The 17,465-nt window shown below is 39.6% G+C and overlaps 3 protein-coding genes across 6 annotated transcripts in view; 1 reads left to right on the forward strand and 2 right to left on the reverse strand.

The window, feature by feature from the left end:
• The window catches only part of gjc1 (gap junction protein gamma 1), a 797,916-nt gene that overhangs the window by 588,765 nt on the left and 191,686 nt on the right, over positions 1-17,465 (reverse strand). The window lies entirely within an intron of this gene.
• On the reverse strand, positions 23-9,002 carry strada (STE20 related adaptor alpha). 3 transcript variants are annotated; one of them, XM_044050466.1, is made up of 13 exons: positions 8,722-9,002; positions 7,222-7,283; positions 6,795-6,852; positions 5,407-5,435; positions 3,996-4,098; positions 3,697-3,818; positions 3,344-3,452; positions 3,111-3,234; positions 2,660-2,831; positions 2,407-2,511; positions 1,754-1,998; positions 1,599-1,641; positions 23-1,016 (listed from the first exon to the last, which is right to left on the reverse strand). In XM_044050466.1, exons 2-13 carry the CDS (start codon positions 7,270-7,272, stop codon positions 861-863), a joined length of 1,317 nt encoding a protein of 438 aa, XP_043906401.1. In that variant the 5' UTR covers positions 7,273-7,283; positions 8,722-9,002; the 3' UTR covers positions 23-860. The 3 variants fall into 3 exon arrangements, with proteins under 3 accessions (XP_043906401.1, XP_043906403.1, XP_043906402.1); XM_044050468.1 differs by lacking the exon at positions 5,407-5,435 and having other exon boundaries at positions 8,722-8,868; XM_044050467.1 differs by lacking the exons at positions 5,407-5,435; positions 6,795-6,852 and having other exon boundaries at positions 8,722-8,869.
• ddx42 (DEAD (Asp-Glu-Ala-Asp) box helicase 42) lies at positions 8,853-17,052 on the forward strand. The gene is made up of 18 exons (XM_044050446.1): positions 8,853-8,930; positions 9,888-10,106; positions 10,209-10,359; positions 10,462-10,523; positions 10,857-10,893; positions 11,240-11,392; positions 11,509-11,613; positions 11,717-11,836; positions 11,936-12,112; positions 12,262-12,390; positions 12,490-12,589; positions 12,670-12,717; positions 12,810-12,907; positions 13,748-14,021; positions 14,224-14,450; positions 14,543-14,653; positions 14,803-14,922; positions 16,018-17,052. Exons 2-18 carry the CDS (start codon positions 9,895-9,897, stop codon positions 16,621-16,623), a joined length of 2,730 nt encoding a protein of 909 aa, XP_043906381.1. The 5' UTR covers positions 8,853-8,930; positions 9,888-9,894; the 3' UTR covers positions 16,624-17,052.

Here is a 17,465-nt window from a genome sequence, read left to right on the forward strand (position 1 = left end):
ATACAATTAAGTTAAAACATAATAGTGAACAGTGTTTATTGTTGAAAAGTTTAACATTTGAAATACTTTGTTTTGTTCTCACCGTTAAATACATGCAGACAAAACGAGCACCAATGTAACATTCATATTTTTGACATAAGTAACATCACACCCAGCGTAAGTTCAAGGAAATACACACTTTTGTGCTCTGAAGGTTGAACTGAACAGCTGTTAGACTGAACCTCCGTGTAGCAAAAGTGATGTGTAAAGCATAAGATGTAGTTTGTACTGTCACACAAGCTGAGCAAAGAAATGCATTTACATGGGAAATCTGGTGTTGCGGACAGAGTCAGCTGTGAGGACTGGTGCGCACCCTTATGGTGGTCTCACTGAACAAATAAGCCACTCATAGCAGCCATGTGCTAACAAGAGGTAGAGAGTCTCCTCAGAATATTTAGTTGTATTGTCCCACTCATCTGTTCTAGAATCTTTGAGTTTAGGTTACATGTACATCCATAAACCCTTCTGTGATATCTCGGCAACAATACGAGAAAACGAGGAGTCCTGTTGTGTTTTGACTATGGTGGGGGGTTTAACATGAGGGAGAACAATCTGTAAACAGTTGTGTTACAAAGAGAAAGAGAGGCCATCAGTGCAGTGCAAGGGTCTGTGCATATCTAGAGAACAAAAGCGTGCAAGAGACATCAAAAAGAGGCAAGATGGCTGCTGGCTTTTAACCTCTGAGAACAGCAACTCCTTTTGAGTTTAAGATTTGGATTATTTACAAGGGGACCATTACAAAAAAAAAATATCTCCTGGATTTTCGTAGTTTCTCCCATGATTAGAGTCTCACAAATGGCTCCTTACTGAGTCCTTCACTGTCAGAAGTCCCAGTCGTCCACCTCCAGATGGCTGAGACCAGACTCCAAACTGGCCAGTCCAGAGGGAGAGTCCTGTGGCTGGGAGCTCGCAAAGCTGGTGATGGGCGACACAGGCCGCAGGAGCTCAGGCAGCGCCTCCGAGGGCCGACGTTTAATCTGAGAGAGAGAAGAACAAAATAACAGCTGACATTTTCACGTGATATTTTCATAATTAGTCATCACCCTACGAACTCAACCATTTTTATATTCAAAATAAAATGAGCAACATTGATGGCATGTCATTTCAGAGTAGGTGAGCTTATAAAACCTTTCATTTTGTTAGGACACAATGCTATTTAAGGTCTAGTGTGTAAGGGTTTATTGGCATAAATTTAATGTATTATCCATAAGCATATTAAAATAAGTATATCATCACTTTGAACTGAAAATTGTTTGGTTTTCCGTGCCTTTGAATGAGCCTTTTATAAGTACTTCAGGGTCATCTCGCGCTGTCACGTCAAACCAGCCAGAGCGTGCATTTAGTATTTTGAAGCAAAAGCTTACTCGCCAGCGAATAAAGAACATCTTCCTTACTCGTATGTGAAGGCCACTGCAGTTCCCTGATGCACGCGGGAAAGAAACCGGTGAGCAGATCATTTGTTTCAACCTGCAGTCTCACCATTAGATGACACTAATTGTTACACACTGGACCTTTAATGCAAAAATTAGTAATAAAGCAAAAGTAACAAAGCAAGTTACCTGTTTGAAGAAGGGATGGCCTATAAGAGTGGCAGCAGATGGTCTGATAAAAAAAAAAAATAAAAAAAAAAACAGTGAGAAAATTATTGTCTTGTGCCTTAAAAAGTGTCTGCTAAAATCTAGACTATAAGCCAAATAAAAGAAACATGCCCAACCTCCTCTCTGGGTCTCGCTGGAGACACAGCTCAACAAAGCCATGAAAGTGTGGGGAGAACGTCCGATTGTATGGGTGTCCTCCTGATGAGTCTCCGTTTGAGTGTCTGGCCCCTCCAGCTCCTGGACCCTCACAGATCCCGGAATCAGCTCCAGAGCGGGATGGTTTCATGGACAGCTCCTCCGGTGGAATAGTGGTGGTGTCCAGCAAACATGGCACTGTTCCATTTAACTTCTCTAGCAGCATCTGTGGAAGTCAAGAGAGGAAGAAGGATGCAGTTGTGATGAGCTTACAGACATTCATTTCAAGTCAATTCAAAGAACTTTGTTTGTCCTCGAGGGGCAATGTGAAGAGGCAAGTAGAGTAGTAGGAACACACAAGATTTTTTTTTTTTTCAAATGATAAAAATAAGCTCTATAAACCAAAGAAGAGGTTTGGGAAACATTTTCTGACGTTAAATTTAACTTATAGATTAATCAAGACAATAATCAACAGATGAATCCAAACAGAAAATACTGTTATATAAATTAGGAGAATTTACCCCTGTTATCTTTAACAATGAAACTGACTAATCAAAAAAAGTAAAGTATTCACCTGTGTATACTGTGTATACACAGGTGAATATTTGCCTTTGTAGCTGGCAAATATTCTCACCTGTGTAGCTGGCATGTCTTTGAAGGGAACATGTCCATTCGCAAGTTCACAGGCTGTGATGCCCAGGCTGTAGATGTCTGATCTAGAGTCATAGCCCTGCAGGTTCTGAGAAGAAAAAAAAAGACACATTCAAAATCATCCAATGCTGTCAATTAAGACTTTATGACCAATCCCTGCTACTGCCACAGCATGACGACATGTAACCCCCATTAGACATTGACAGCATAACAGCATTTCCAAGAGAATTCAGTACCTGTTGCAGCACCTCGGGGCTGAGCCAGGGCAGCACCTTCACACTATACTGAGGAAAGTCGTGAACAAATCTGGCCCTCTGACCATGACGGATCAGACTGAAGATGCTCCGTAGACCTGACATGCAAACCTGTCCGTCTGCTGAGATCAACACGTGGCTGGCCTTCACACTCCTACAAATAACCAGACAGTCAAAACAATGAATATACCACTAATTCATTAGTAAAAGCTGAAGGAAGTATAGAGTATATTGTGTAACATATACTACAAGTACACTAGAACGGATTATGTATAAACTGCTGTAATTACTTAACAGGTGATGTGTTTGTACTTGTGTTGAATTCCTGGATTTAAAGCTGAAAGACAACTCTTCATTCACATCTTATTGGTGCTTTTTATTTCCTTGGTATTAGGCAATATTTAAAATTTCTCTAGAATGAGGAGTCTCTTACCGGTGCACATATCCCATGTGGTGGATGTACTCAAGAGCTTTTAGCATACCCAGTAAAATGTACGAGATAGTCAGCTCACTCATGCCATCAGAAAAATGTGTGCAAATCAGATCTCTGGCTGACCCTAAGAAGTAATCACAGACAACCATGGTGAGAAAACAGAATAAACTTTGGTTCAATGATGTTATAACTTGTTGAGTATAATAAAATACAGTGATAATTTATTTTCTTACCGAACGCCATGAAGGGGGTGATAACCCATAGTTCATTTTCAGCTATAAAGACACTCTTGTAGGGCAGAATACTGGGGTGGTGGAACAACTTTGATACATGGAGTTCACACTGATAGGCAGAGGAAAAGAAATGACATGTTGTTATGTCAGAACAACAGGCACAGGCAATGATTCTGAAGGGTGAATGGTAAAGACAAAACAATCAATGAAAACATACTGCATTTATACAATGTATCCCGATGGGAGGAAGAGATGAAAGAAAGTTTTTTTTTTTACACTAAAGGCAACGACAGCAGTGAAGTTGTATCATGCGGTTTGACGGGACTGATGGAAGATGGCAGACTGATGCAGACCTGCAGGTAGGTAACCATGTCATTAGCGCACGACTCCAAGTCAATTCGTCGGATAGCTACATGTTCCCCTGTGGGTCTGTATCGAGCCAGGTTCACAGTCATCAAGTCATCCAAGCCTCGACCTAAAACACACACACAACAAAGAAAGGGTTCAATTAGAGAAATATTTATGTCAGAGTTACACAAGTGTCCTCCAATCCTTGGGTGTTGAGTATTATTAGTAGTAGTGTGTCTGACTGTTTAACAAAAAGGTTTTATTACTAGCTGCCATGTGCAGGTGTCTTTTTGCCTTTATTTACCAATAACATTGAGGAGCTCATATGAGCCACTGTCAGGGAGGAAGCTGCCCATCGTGTCCTTACGAGGGAGGGAGGTCAGACTCTCCTGACTGTCCTCATGGACCTGAAGGTAGAAGAGAAGGGAAGGAGTGAATGAAAACTGGTCATCAGTTGGTCGACACTGACCTTTCATCTTACAGTGTAGGATTGTGCCCAAGGGTTGTTAAGTGGGCTTGTTAAGTGACTACCAGAGGCTCAGTATCTGTGAAATCTATTGTTAAAAGACTATCAAAGTGTTAGCATGACCATCACACTAGCACAGGTACCTACTGATGATAGAGTTACTAATATATATCACATTACAAAAGTGCACTTTTTTTTTAATGGCCTAAAGGAGTACGAGTATATCGGTAAACACATTTCATATGTGCATATAAATTATTTTAGACTTATGCATCAAAATATAAATAGATCTTGGCAGTGAGGACTCCTGAGTTCCATCAGTTCATGGACATTCAAATGATGGAAATGGGACAGATTGCAGTAGCAAGCTGTGGACGCAAATGATGGCAAGCTGTATGGATATTTGGACTGTTTCCATGGTGACCACAAAGAAGAAACACATTCAAAATTAAGAATAGTGCACTTCTAGCATATGAGATTTCTTAGAGATCAGAGACACACTCAACTCTGAAAATACTTTTAAAAATAAAACCAGGAGTTCTATGTGTGGCTACCTCCAATTAAAGCCTTCTGCCATATAGAAACTTTATATTTAATCAAAAATGGCACTAAATTTCAAATGCTATGGCAGCCATCAGCTGAGGAAATGTATGTAAATGATTTAATCACATGGCTTACAGTTGACACTGTTCAGATTCTGAAAACATTACCATGCGCTTCTTACGCTCCATCTTCATCTACAGCAGCTCAGATCAACGTGTGACACAATCAGTTCACCATCAAACCAACCAACAAGCCAACATCAGCACAGACAGGCAGAGTCAAAACACACACATGTCTTACTCTGAACCGAAAATAGTCTTAGAAAAACAATTTAGACTTAGTGAGGAAAGTAAAAATCAGAAAGATCCAAACCGGGCAGTTACCCTGACCACAGAATGTTAACGGCACACTACACACTCAGACAGAAACTGATAGTTTGGCTTAGGAGAGGAATAATTGAAAAAAAAGAAGTTACAATTTCCCTGTACTCGAGAGAAGCCCAAGTGAGTGGCGTGAAATGACCTTCTGAGCTAGAAGCATGTACAGTGTGTCCTGGATTCAACACGCATGCATACAGAAATGTGCAAAGCCTCAAGGGTTTGTGGAGTCCTCTGCATTTGAATCTGTATGCACACATACACATGCCAGCACATACACAAAAGGCAAATGGGGGATGACGATGCAGTGACAGGAGTACCACACTTACTTTCCTGTGAGAGAGTCCCTGAGCTTGCTCTGGGATAGAAAAACCACATCATTGACATGAACACACACAAAACAGGAGAAGGATCTGTGTCAAGAGCAGCTCTTGAACTGAGAAGCAGCCTCTGGCTGTGGGGGTCAATGATTATTGATGGGTTTTGTAATTTTTCCTATGGCTAACAGGAGAAACTACACTAACAACAGCTAAATAACAATAAATAATAAAAAAATAAAAAATAACAATTCTGCCCCCAGTAAACTGCTTATGTCCATACAAACAATACTTTTCTACCCACGCAAATAAAAAAAGTGAAAAAAATAACTAAATTAAACCTGACAGTTTTGTTTTTCCAAATATTACCAAAGGCAATGGAAATGCAGAACGGACAAAAATATAAATACACTTAAGCAAACATGCAACATTAAGCAATGATTTATCAGAAAATGAAAATGAGGCAAAGCTTGCAAAGAAAACATAATCCACAATGACGTAACCCCAATGTGCCAAAGAAAAACAAGCCACTAATATACAATATATTTTATGTTTTCACAACCATATAATCTCTCTTAAAACGACTGCAGGAAATATCCCAGATAAATAAAATAAAACCACCATCACCCACAGCTAAAAATAAATGTCTACAAAATCTATGTAAGAAATGTTAGGTCAAATGTTCTTGTTTTAAATGAGACAGTAAAAGTGCTAAAAAGAGCTTTGTTGAAATTTGTTTTCAGGAACTTGGCAAAGACAAACACAAATATGTGTTTACCTTTCTTATAATATGCTCTCACACGTGCAAAATCAGAATGAGCTCATATCAAATCACAAATAGACCAATGGCAGAGCCCATCTTTCATTATATCTCCATGAGTAAATTCATACATGAAATTTCCCCACATTTAACAAGTAAAAAAAAATCTCATCTTCTTAAATTCATCTTGATTCACCTTTAACCGCTGTTTTTATGCAAACAATGACACTATGAGATACAGAAGAAAACAAACAGCTCCACAAGAGGCAAAATTCAAATTTAAAAATATTAATAACTTAAAATATTCAACATCCAAAATCAAATACACATCACACTAGCACAAATCACAAGAAGCATGAACTAAAATAGCACAAAGGTTTTGTAGGTAACAAGCCCATATGCATTTCAAAGTAATTTGTCTATGCACCCTCTGATAAGATACTGTAGCAAAGGATGGATGGAATTTAAGTAAAGAAATGAAACCCATGATCCTGATCCACGGTTGTAATTCAAGCATGGGGTCTGATCTAAGAAGCTTTTGTAAAGTTTTCTATTTGTGCTGATGAAAGGTCAAGAGTGTAAGCACTGGTTTGGGAATGTTGAACACTTTCATTATGGGCTGGTTTGCCTTGAAGCTCACCTCCAAATAACTCCAAATCCCGCAGGCTCTCCACACTCAATTTCTCAGATACCCAACGCTGACAGACAGAGGGTTAATAACAGACATGGAAAAAAAGGAGAGAAAATGCAAGCGAGAATAAGGGAAGGTTACATATTTAAAGCTGTTGAATGAAATGCTTTATGAGGATGACCTAATCTGAAGCAAAAAAAAGATTTATGTCGCTTGTGTTGAAGACAAAGTCATAGAAAGCTCAATTTAAAGCTGAACAATTTCACCAAGGCTTTCCCGTTGTCTCTGAAGGCCTTCGAAATCTAACAGGTAAAGATTATCTACTACAAATGAAAGCCATCATAGTTGTGTTTACAGACCAATTTTAATGACAATGAATAAAAATTATCAAAGACATAAAAGTGCTTATTTGAATCTGTATTTGGCAAACACTTACAAGAAAAGACATGGACCCTGTTGAGTGTGTTACAGATGATGCTGAAAACATTCAGGTAATATCTGTGAAGAAAAGTGAAAACAAAGTGATATATTTGTACCTTTAATGTATATGTTTATTTGAATTCAGTATCTAATAATGTAAAAAAAAAGAAGTCTTTTTATAGTATTTGAAGTATTTTAACCACCATTTCTGAAAATGCACATTTCATTGTTTTGCATATTATGTACTTCTGTGTTGAATGTCCCAATGTCCTTTCCCAAAATCAATATTCTCTTCTATTTTATATATTGCTCAGCATCCTTTACAATATATTACACTGCAACTGCAACATTTGTCCAGGAATTACAGGTTGAAACTCACACGAAGGATCAGCGGTGACTTAATATTAATTAATATTAAATATCCCTGCTAAATAAGCCAATAAATAAAAAGTAAAACACTTGTAGTTGGCTTCAAATGCTCATTCTATCGTAGCATACTTACAATATCCCGAGGAACAAAATAAATTTGAGTGATGAAGTTTGATATTATTTCAAAAGAATTGTGTTTTTGTACAAAATAATCATATTAAATGTAGGGGTAGCTGGGTATCTCACGGTATAATACAATACACAATACATGGTCCACAATACCAATGATATCACAGAACAATTGTGTGATAATAAAAATATTGCAAGACAATAAATCGCAATATCTTTCTAACTGAAGAAAACAAAACATCTTAAAGTCAAAATTGCCATATCACCGAATCAAAATATCACTTTGGGCATATATCGCCATCCTTCCTCATGCAATACAATAATGGATATGCCACAGCAATGGATATGCCACGGCAAATGTCAACATTTTAATGAACAGATTAAGGTAAAGTAAACCCTGGCAGCACTGCTCAAATGAATGAGGGGACACTTGGGCATAAGTTACCCGGCCAAAGACGAGGGAGTTTACAGTGGGATACTGGTTGAGAAAGCTACATTATGAGATGCCCCATCCATAGACTTAGCACTTTGTTCTCTTTGTTGTAAATTGAGAAATCCTGCACTTTTTGCTTTCCAAGCTCGTTTTGTTGTTTTTTTCACTTAAACAGATATCATCATGTATCGCTGTATGATTGTGTTGCAATATATTGATTATCACAGAATTGATGTATCGTGATATTATTGGTATCGCGAACCATGTAGCGTATCGTGAGGTACCCTGTGATTCCCACCCCCTATGCAAATGTCAGGTTGAAAAACAATTTAGGCTTGAATAGTTGTGCTTACTAAGCACTCGCATGCACTGTCTTCAAGCGAATAGAAAATGAATCAATAAGCAAAAAAAATCAATCAAAACAGATCAATGATTCTCTAGCAGAACCATTCGTGCTAGTGTTTCGCTAATGTTGCTATGATGGAGCGCGCAGGCTAGCATTAGTAAATTCCCGCTAGCTAAAGAAGCACTCATTCATTATTTTAACAGGCAACGGTATTTTTTTTTATTGGTTTGATAACGTACCTATGTGGTGTTCAGAAACGCGATGCTTGTTTGGAGTTATGTCATATCAAAGAATAGACATCTTTTGACAGCTTTCCACTACGCTGTCTGCCAGAAACATGAACGTCGCACGTAAACGACGACACGCCCAATCTTGCGCGCATTGATGACGTTACGGCGCTTCTTCTGAAGATAACACAGACGGGCTCATTTACAAACGCGTGAAACAGGTAAATACTGACTCCTGGCTCCTGACAAAAACCTATCGATGTATTCACTCAACGCAAAAACAAGTTGCAGGATACTCCGCGGCTTTACGAAAAAGACCCAAATAAAGCCACATGCACGGCCAAGTGTCGAACTTGTCTTACCTCGGCCTTATTTTGCGGCCTTGAGCTAACACCAGGCTAACGCTATGTATACTAAAAACATGGTCAGTGTTAAATTGATGCGAAAATGTTCGTGTAGAACTGTGTTACTTTATATTTTTGTGTTTAGTAAAATACTTGCTTGCTTCAGGTCACGAACATGATGCTCTTAGTCTCTCTACATCCACTCCCTTTTGGATAATCCCAGATAATTGTAGCATCGCCTTTTTGGCAGACATGCACAGTTCATTTGCGATAAATGACAAGTTTTATGTTTGTTTTTATATTAAAATATATCTGTAATGAAAAAACCTATACATATGAATGGAACATAATTTGTCCTAAGAAGAACATCATTGTGGGTATCTGACATTTTCATTTTGACTGAGCAGAACTGAATTAAGGATGTCTGTTACACATATTCACACAAGCTAGTAACTATTAAATGTGCAATTTACCACTTTTTGACGCAGGATTATGAGTATGACCAGTCCTGCCTCTGTGAAGGTTGTTCATTTAATGCTTGTCATTATGACAAGGGTGGGCAACATTTGTCTACAGGTGGCATTGGAAAAGGAAACAAAGGGCTTTTTGTAGTACAAGGGATGCTCAATTCTAATTTACCCATCCTAATATGCAACATTGGACATGACATAATTTACATTGTTAAATGTAACAAAACTGTAATGATGTGTAACTTGCTACAAACAAAAACATCAGCTGTTTGGAACCATATCACGCTCACTCTCACATGTCTGTATGTAGCATTTGTGCTCTATGTACTGTCTGTAAAGTGAGACTACTACTCTGTTTTCACAGTACAGCCATGAACTGGAACAAAGGTGGTCCGGGTGTTAAGCGAGGTTTTGGGTTTGGAGGATTTGCTCTTGCAGGGAAAAAGGAGGAACCTCGCCCTCCTCCAAATTCACACACAGCACTTGGAGCCACAGGATCAGGGGGAGGATACGGGAAGAACCAACAGCTCCCATCATTCTACAAAATAGGGACCAAAAGAGCTAATTTTGATGAGGAAAATGCGTATGTATCTCCCATACATAAGCTCACATGCTGAACATATAAACATTTGCATATATTTGCAGTATGGCATGATTACAAAAATGCGTCTTTGCTATTAACAAGGTATTTTGAAGATGATGAAGATGAGTCTGGTAGCAACGTGGATCTACCGTACATCCCGGCTGAAAATTCGCCCACACGACAGCAGATGCAGTCTGGTGGTGGCTCAGACAGTGAGGATGACCCACTTGATGCCTTCATGGCAGAAGTTGAGGTAGGAAGATATTATCAGTGATGCAGAGGCTAACATATTATTCAAATGTGTAATATACTCTTTTCTCTTCCAATTTTTTTTCCTGTTTTTTCTCACCTTCAGGACCAAGCAGCTAAAGACATGAAGAAACTAGAGGAAAAGGAAAAAGAGAAAAAGTCAGCCAAGTAAGATTTAAAAACAGTCACTTTTTTTTCTTTGTTTTAGTTCTGAAGTCACCTTTTACATCCTTATACTGGCCTTAAAATATAAGTTTCACCAGATGGAAAAAGGTGAATATATGTGTCCACAACTGAATTCATAAATTACAAGTATCACTTTAGCATTATGATGATGTATTAAGTTCCTCCCATGACATTATGGCTCATACAACATTGTTTTAAAGGATTTTAAATATACTCTCTGGTAAGTAACACATTCGTAGTCACAGTGGGATGTGGGCTGCTTTGGGTGTATGAACGAGCCGCAGGGAAGTTTTTTTTCTCCACTTGTCATTTCAGGGGTATTCGTGATGACATTGAAGAAGAAGATGAACAAGTGAGTGAGAACCCCAGAGTTTTTAATTTACTACATCGCTGATCAGAAAGGTCTCCTGACCAAACATTCCATGTCTTCTGTTTTTTTTTTTTTGTATTTTAATAGCTGATCATACAAGTTGCATTTGTAATAGCATCATGATGGAACAGTTTTCTTTACTGTTTTGAATAGTCTTGTTTCAGAAAAAGCATGTCACATTGTTGGTTTGTGTCAATATCAGACTCACTCGTAATTTGTCCTTTCGTTACAATGCTGATTGTCTCCCCAGGTATGTTGTTGATCACTTTTGCTGTGATAAGCAGCAATCTGACTTGGTTTTTCATTTGAGGTGCTATGCTCTCTGCAGGAAGCCTACTTCCGCTACATGGCAGAGAATCCCACAGCTGGGCTGACCCTGGAGGAGGAGGACGAGAACATTGACTATGACAGCGATGGGAACCCAATCCCCTCTGCCACCAAGAAAATCATCTTGCCACTTCCTCCTATTGACCACAGTGAGGTAGATTTCACAATACTAATTAAAAGCAGAGCAGTGTTTAAACCATGGATCAACATTTTGTGTATATGTGCATTTTATAAACTATTGTGTTTGATATGTGCGGCCTGTTTTTATAGATTGAATATGCACCCTATGAGAAAAACTTCTACAATGAGCATGAAGAGCTCAGCAGCCTGACTGGAACTCAAATGTTGGATTTAAGGCAGAAATTGAACTTACGAGTAAGTATGTTCATTAGTACATAAAAGTTGTGTTGCTGAATTGACCAGACCCACTTTACTGCACACTTCTTCTTCTTTTTTCACTACATCTTTGTATTTTCAGGTATCAGGTGCTGCCCCTCCAAAACCATGCACCAGCTTCGCCCACTTTGGCTTTGATGAACAGCTGATGCACCAAATCCGCAAGTCTGAGTACACGCAGCCCACACCGATTCAGTGCCAGGTTTTGTGCAGATTTATTATAATTTTGCAACATTGTAAGAGACTAAATGTTTGTTTTTAATGATGGTAAAGTTGGTATTTTTATGAATGTGTTATCTAGGGTGTGCCTATAGCCCTGTCCGGGCGTGACATGATAGGTATCGCCAAAACTGGCAGTGGTAAAACTGCAGCTTTCATCTGGCCAATGCTGGTTCACATCATGGACCAAAAGGAGTTAGAAGAAGGAGAGGGGCCCATTGCAATTATTGTGTGTCCCACCAGAGAACTTTGTCAGCAGGTATGAAATGGGAAGAGATTTGGGTTAATTGATTTAATTTAATTTTGATTTAATTTTGATTTAATTGATTTGTGTCTTTGCTGCAGTATTCACAATAATACTTTTGATCACACCTGTTAGAATTGTTTGTCATTTTAAATATCTACCAGATCCATGCAGAATGTAAGCGTTTTGGGAAAGCCTACTCATTGCGTTCTGTGGCTGTTTATGGAGGAGGCAACATGTGGGAGCAGGCCAAGGCTCTACAGGAGGGGGCAGAAATTGTGGTGTGCACTCCGGTAAGAGACAGGACTATAAACTGACTATCTTTGCAAAAATCCCACAAAATTTACTGCTGCACCAAACACAATTTTTACCCTTCGTATGTGTTTGCACAGGGTCGTCTGATTGACCATGTTAAAAAGAAGGCCACATCACTGCAGAGAGTGACATACCTTGTGTTTGATGAGGCAGACCGCATGTTTGATATGGGTTTTGGTGGGTTGAAAACATCAGTACTTGAGTAAAGAAGAATTTATGTAATGCACTGTAGCTAATTTCTCTTTTCCCTGTTTCAGAATATCAGGTTAGGTCTATTGCTAGCCATGTCCGCCCAGACAGACAGAGTAAGTATGTTACAATATGTCATTGCCTTTAGTAGCAAAGGCTTCAGCAAGTTTTATTATTCTCATTACTCATTATGTGTTTTCTTTCACAGCTCTTCTGTTCAGTGCTACTTTTCGAAAGAAGATAGAGAGGCTCGCCAGAGACATCTTGATAGATCCTATCCGTGTGGTGCAGGGAGACATTGGAGAAGTATGTGGCATCACACATCATATGTCACAATAAAATTAGCATTTATTTTTAGAGCAGTAGTCGTAGCCTAGTTATTATTTTTCAGATCGTCTGTTTGTGTGCAATAAATTTATAAGTTCAAGCACACAGATTTTAATTTGCTTAAACTGAAACACCTTGAATGTTACATTACACAGAAACATTTACTTTAAAGAGAGGTTATTGTTTATGAAATCTGGTTGTATGATGTGCAGACAAATTGCTACTACTCACTGTCACTGAAAATGTGGCTCACAGAAGGGACAAAGGTGAAAAACAGCCAATTAACTAATAGCTCACCTAATTAAATCTATGACTCATGCTCTTGCACCAAAGTCCATAGAGAAAATAAAATCAGTATTAGCTTGCAGGGACACAGGAGCTTCTACCACAGCAGTGGATCATCAACTAATGTGCTTTGATTGCCTATGGACTTTGTTTTGGGAACTGACTGGTTAAAATAATGACATAAACTTAATTTCTCAGTCAGAAAAGGCTGTGTCAGGGTGAAAGAATTGTCAGATATATTCATAAGATATTGTAGGCTTAAGCAGGTGTAGAATTTATGTATTTGCTTGTTTAGTTAAGTGGTTAAATGCTGTCTTTCTTTGCATTGCTGCTGGCAGCCTCGATGTCAGTGAGAGTGAGCGTTTTTCTCAGGCTGGTTCTTGGCAATGGCAATATGCTCACCAGTGTGCTTGGCAAAGGCAGTGCCAACAATGCTTCAGTACCTCAGAAATACAATTCATTTTACACTTCAGCTCAGTTTTTCTTATCAGAGTCGTAAATGTAACAAAAAAATGTTGTTTCCTCTCTGACCAGGCCAACGAAGATGTGACCCAGGTGGTGGAACTGCTGCCTGGGACGGATAAATGGTCATGGCTGACCCGTCGGTTGGTTGAGTTCACATCCACTGGCTCTGTCCTCATCTTTGTAACCAAAAAGGCAAACTGTGAAGAACTGGCCACCAACCTGACACAGGAGGGCTACAGCCTTGGCCTCCTGCATGGAGATATGGACCAGAGTGAGAGGAACAAGGTCATCAGTGACTTCAAGAAGAAGAATTTGCCCGTTCTAGTGGCCACTGATGTTGCTGGTGAGCCCCTGTTATCTTCCTTCTGCTTGGGTTTATGTTTGAATGCCCACATGAACCTATTCTTGTCCAGTTTCAACATTTGCTCTATGAATGAACAGCTGTGACTGCAGTATATCAATAGTTGTGTCATAAGACTTTAATATCTGCTTACAAATTTACAAAAAACCCTGGTCTTTGGCTTACTATCATAATTCCTTCTCAGCTCGAGGTCTGGACATCCCATCTATTCGCACAGTCGTGAATTATGATGTGGCACGAGACATTGACACGCACACACACAGGATTGGTCGAACTGGTCGTGCTGGAGAGAAGGGTCTCGCTTACACCCTTCTCACCAACAAAGACACAAATTTTGCTGGAGACCTTGTGAGAAATCTGGAGGGAGCTAATCAAGCTGTTTCCAAAGATCTGATGGATTTAGCTATGCAGGTGAGAATATTTTTTAAGTAACTACCCTACATTTTTTTGTTGTTTCTTTTTGAGTGGAATTCATTTTGTTCTCTTTGCATTATTTTTCCCAGAATCCGTGGTTCAGGAAGTCCAGATTCAAGGGTGGTAAAGGAAAGAAGCCAAATATTGGTGGAGGTGGTCTTGGTTACAAAGAGAGACCAGGTCTAGGGGCTGAAAGTTCTGTGAGTTACTGTTTACGAGTCTTTAAATCTGCTCTTCATGATTTATGCTTTAAATGTGCTGTGAAATAAAAATAACTAAATTAAACTAAGATATTTCTTCTAAATTTAGAAAAACTTAGAGGAAGAGTAATACTCTGTTGTGTTTCCAGGAACGCAGCAGCAGCAGTAGCAGCAGCTTGTTGTCTTCCACGAGTAGCTTTGAGGGCTACAGCAAACCAGCTACTGGGGCGATGGGAGATCGAATGGCTGCAATGAAACAAGCCTTCCAGGTACATTTCTGTCTCATTAAAAAAGTTATTTTATGCACTTTTCATGAGTGACAACATTTTCAAAAAACCAGCCTGAAAAGGTTTCTTTCATTTAGTTGCAATCATGCATTCCCAGCAGATTATCTCTCGCTAACCCTCTAGTAATTCAAGGAATGTCTGTCTGTTCGCCTTTCTGTCCGTTTGTGTTGCTTCATATTAAAGAAATGGTCTCATGTCAAAGTCCTCTGGAGCATGTGTGAGTGTGTATATATAGCTAAAGGAGTTCAAGTTTAAAGGCTGTACACCTCTCCAAAGTGAAACACATGTCTACCTTGTGTATAATATGTTAGTATAAAGACAAACTTCCATGCAGTAAGGCTGTCATGTCAAGTTTGTCATGATACTCCCCCCTAATTCTCGACAAGTTTAATAATTGTTACTTTATAAACAGTGGTGCTAGTGTTGGAGTATTCATAAGCTATAGCACTCAGTGCTGTAGAACAGAACAAACAGCTTTTAATGAAAATGTAATCATGTTGTATCATTTTTATTGTTATTATATATGTTTTAAAATTATATATTATTATTTGACAGAAACACAAATCTGTCAAGCTGATCAGGATGGACTGCGGCTCCATTTTTATTTACAATATTACCTGTGGATTAGAACATGCGCTGTTAATGGTACACACAGCCAGCTTACAGAGAGTTGCAGTTAGGTGGTGCACCCCATGTCTCTCCAGAAAAGCAGCAACTTGCTCTCTGCACAGAGAGGAAACTGCTTCATGTAAGCTTGCACCTCAAAGGTGCTGTTACAGCGTCCTTTACCAAATTCACTGGGTTATCCCCAAACAGGATCTCTATGTGAGGAACTCTTATGAGCACTCTCTGCTGGATCCTACTGGGTATTACTTCAAATGGTCGATTACAGCTTGAACGTGGAATTTAAGAAAAAAGAAAAATGTGTCTTCCATGAAGAGGGGGGAATACTAATTATATACTCTTGAGCTCAAAGGTGTGCAGATCCTTTCAACAGCAACAATTACTTTGGTAATTTTAAAATAAGGAGCAATAAAATCCATTAAACCTTCTTAACTTATTCTCCTCCTCCTCTAGGCTCAATATAAGAGCCACTTTGTGGCTGCATCCAGTGGTCCTCCTAAGCTCAGCACCAAGTCTAGTGGCTCGTCAGGCTGGACCAGTGCTGGCAGTCTGAGCTCTGTGCCAACAGAAGCTGCCAATGGCTCAGAAAGGTCCCTCTCTTCCACCATGTCGATGTCCGGCTTTACGAGTGCGGGCACCCTGAGCTCAGTGCCCGCCAGTCAAACCGCTTCCCAGCCCAGCTTCCCTCCACCTTCATCACCGAGAGAAAGCTCACGGGACAGACATAGTGAAGACCGTGGGCGACATGGGGACAGTTACCACCGCCACAGTGATAGAAGTGAACGGCACAGCAGTGACGATCGCCACAGCGACCGAGAAAGGCATGGAGACAGAGATCGTGACCGCCACGGGGATCGGGATCGCCACAGTGGCAGCAGTGGCAGCAGCCGCCACAGTGACAGCCGCAACGGGGATGGAAGCAGGAGGGACAGAGAGGATCGGAGGAGTGACAGGGATGGGGGAGACAGGGGGAGTGGGGAGGGGAAGGACAGAGGAGGAGATGATAGCTTTGCTGTTCCTGAACCACCAAAACGTAGAAAGAGCAGGTGGGACAACTAAAGAAAAACAGAAACACATCAATAGAATAATATGTGCAACCATCTGCTCATGACAAGCTTGTCTGTGTAGGCAGATAGCAGAGGCTGGTTCAAGCACAGAGTGATAAGGAGGATTTTGTGGACTTTAAAAAAACTAAATGAAGTTGACTGATGCCATTGTCAGCTTGGCTAGGACCTCCTTATTTGGTCAGAACTCAACAGTGTGTCAAGACAGATTTAGCACAAGCAGCTCAGAGAGAGCCACTGTACATAGACCATCAGGACTGTTGTTAAAGTCAATATGAACAACCAGTATAGCTGGTGTGAGTAACCAGTTCAAAGTTAGGATGTCTTTTTTCTTGTCTCATTTCTACTCACTCAGCTCGTAATATGCTTCTGTGCTTGCAAATCTGACACATTTTCTTTTCCTAATAAATCTTTGCCAAGTGTGGTTTTGAGTTGCATTTTTGTTCATGGCAAAGCTTTCTGAACAGGCTCTGTGATCATTTAGTCACAGAACTACATTAGAAAAGTTGTTCTTGTGTTTGAGTTTTAGTCAAGTGCCATGTAGTCTGTCATGAATTTTTTTAATAAAACAAAATTAAAAAACAGTGAAGGACAGTACTACATTGTCTGGCTATGACCACAGGAGGGCAGTAAAGATATAAAATGCGTTTTACTAAAGGAAATCTTCAAAATTACGATTCTACAGGATGTTATGTACTATTGTGTCCAATGTATTTGTGGAAGACAACTTGAGTGTTGGAACAGAAATGTACAGAACGGTGAAGTGCACCACAATTCATGGAGGTAGAATTCTACCTCCATGGGGGCTGAAAAAAGATTTGTCATTTGCAACAGGAC

This window comes from Solea senegalensis, linkage group LG19 (genome assembly GCF_019176455.1).
Source record: "Solea senegalensis isolate Sse05_10M linkage group LG19, IFAPA_SoseM_1, whole genome shotgun sequence".
Classification (NCBI taxonomy): Eukaryota; Metazoa; Chordata; class Actinopteri; order Pleuronectiformes; family Soleidae; genus Solea; species Solea senegalensis.

Bases quoted from the DNA above. Each gene is read 5' to 3' on its own strand.
- ddx42 (XM_044050446.1), top strand. From the start codon at position 9,895: ATGAACTGGAACAAAGGTGGTCCGGGTGTTAAGCGAGGTTTTGGGTTT. The intron at 10,894-11,239 runs GTGAGTGAGAAC...TGCTCTCTGCAG, and splicing joins TTGAAGAAGAAGATGAACAA to GAAGCCTACTTCCGCTACAT. The intron at 12,718-12,809 runs GTAAGTATGTTA...TTTCTTTCACAG, and splicing joins TGTCCGCCCAGACAGACAGA to CTCTTCTGTTCAGTGCTACT.
- strada (XM_044050466.1), bottom strand. From the start codon at position 7,272: ATGTTTTCAGCATCATCTGTAACACACTCAACAGGGTCCATGTCTTTT. The intron at 4,099-5,406 runs GTAAGTGTGGTA...TTCTACCTTCAG, and splicing joins AGGGACTCTCTCACAGGAAA to GTCCATGAGGACAGTCAGGA. The intron at 3,819-3,995 runs GTAAATAAAGGC...TGTGTGTTTTAG, and splicing joins TGAGCTCCTCAATGTTATTG to GTCGAGGCTTGGATGACTTG.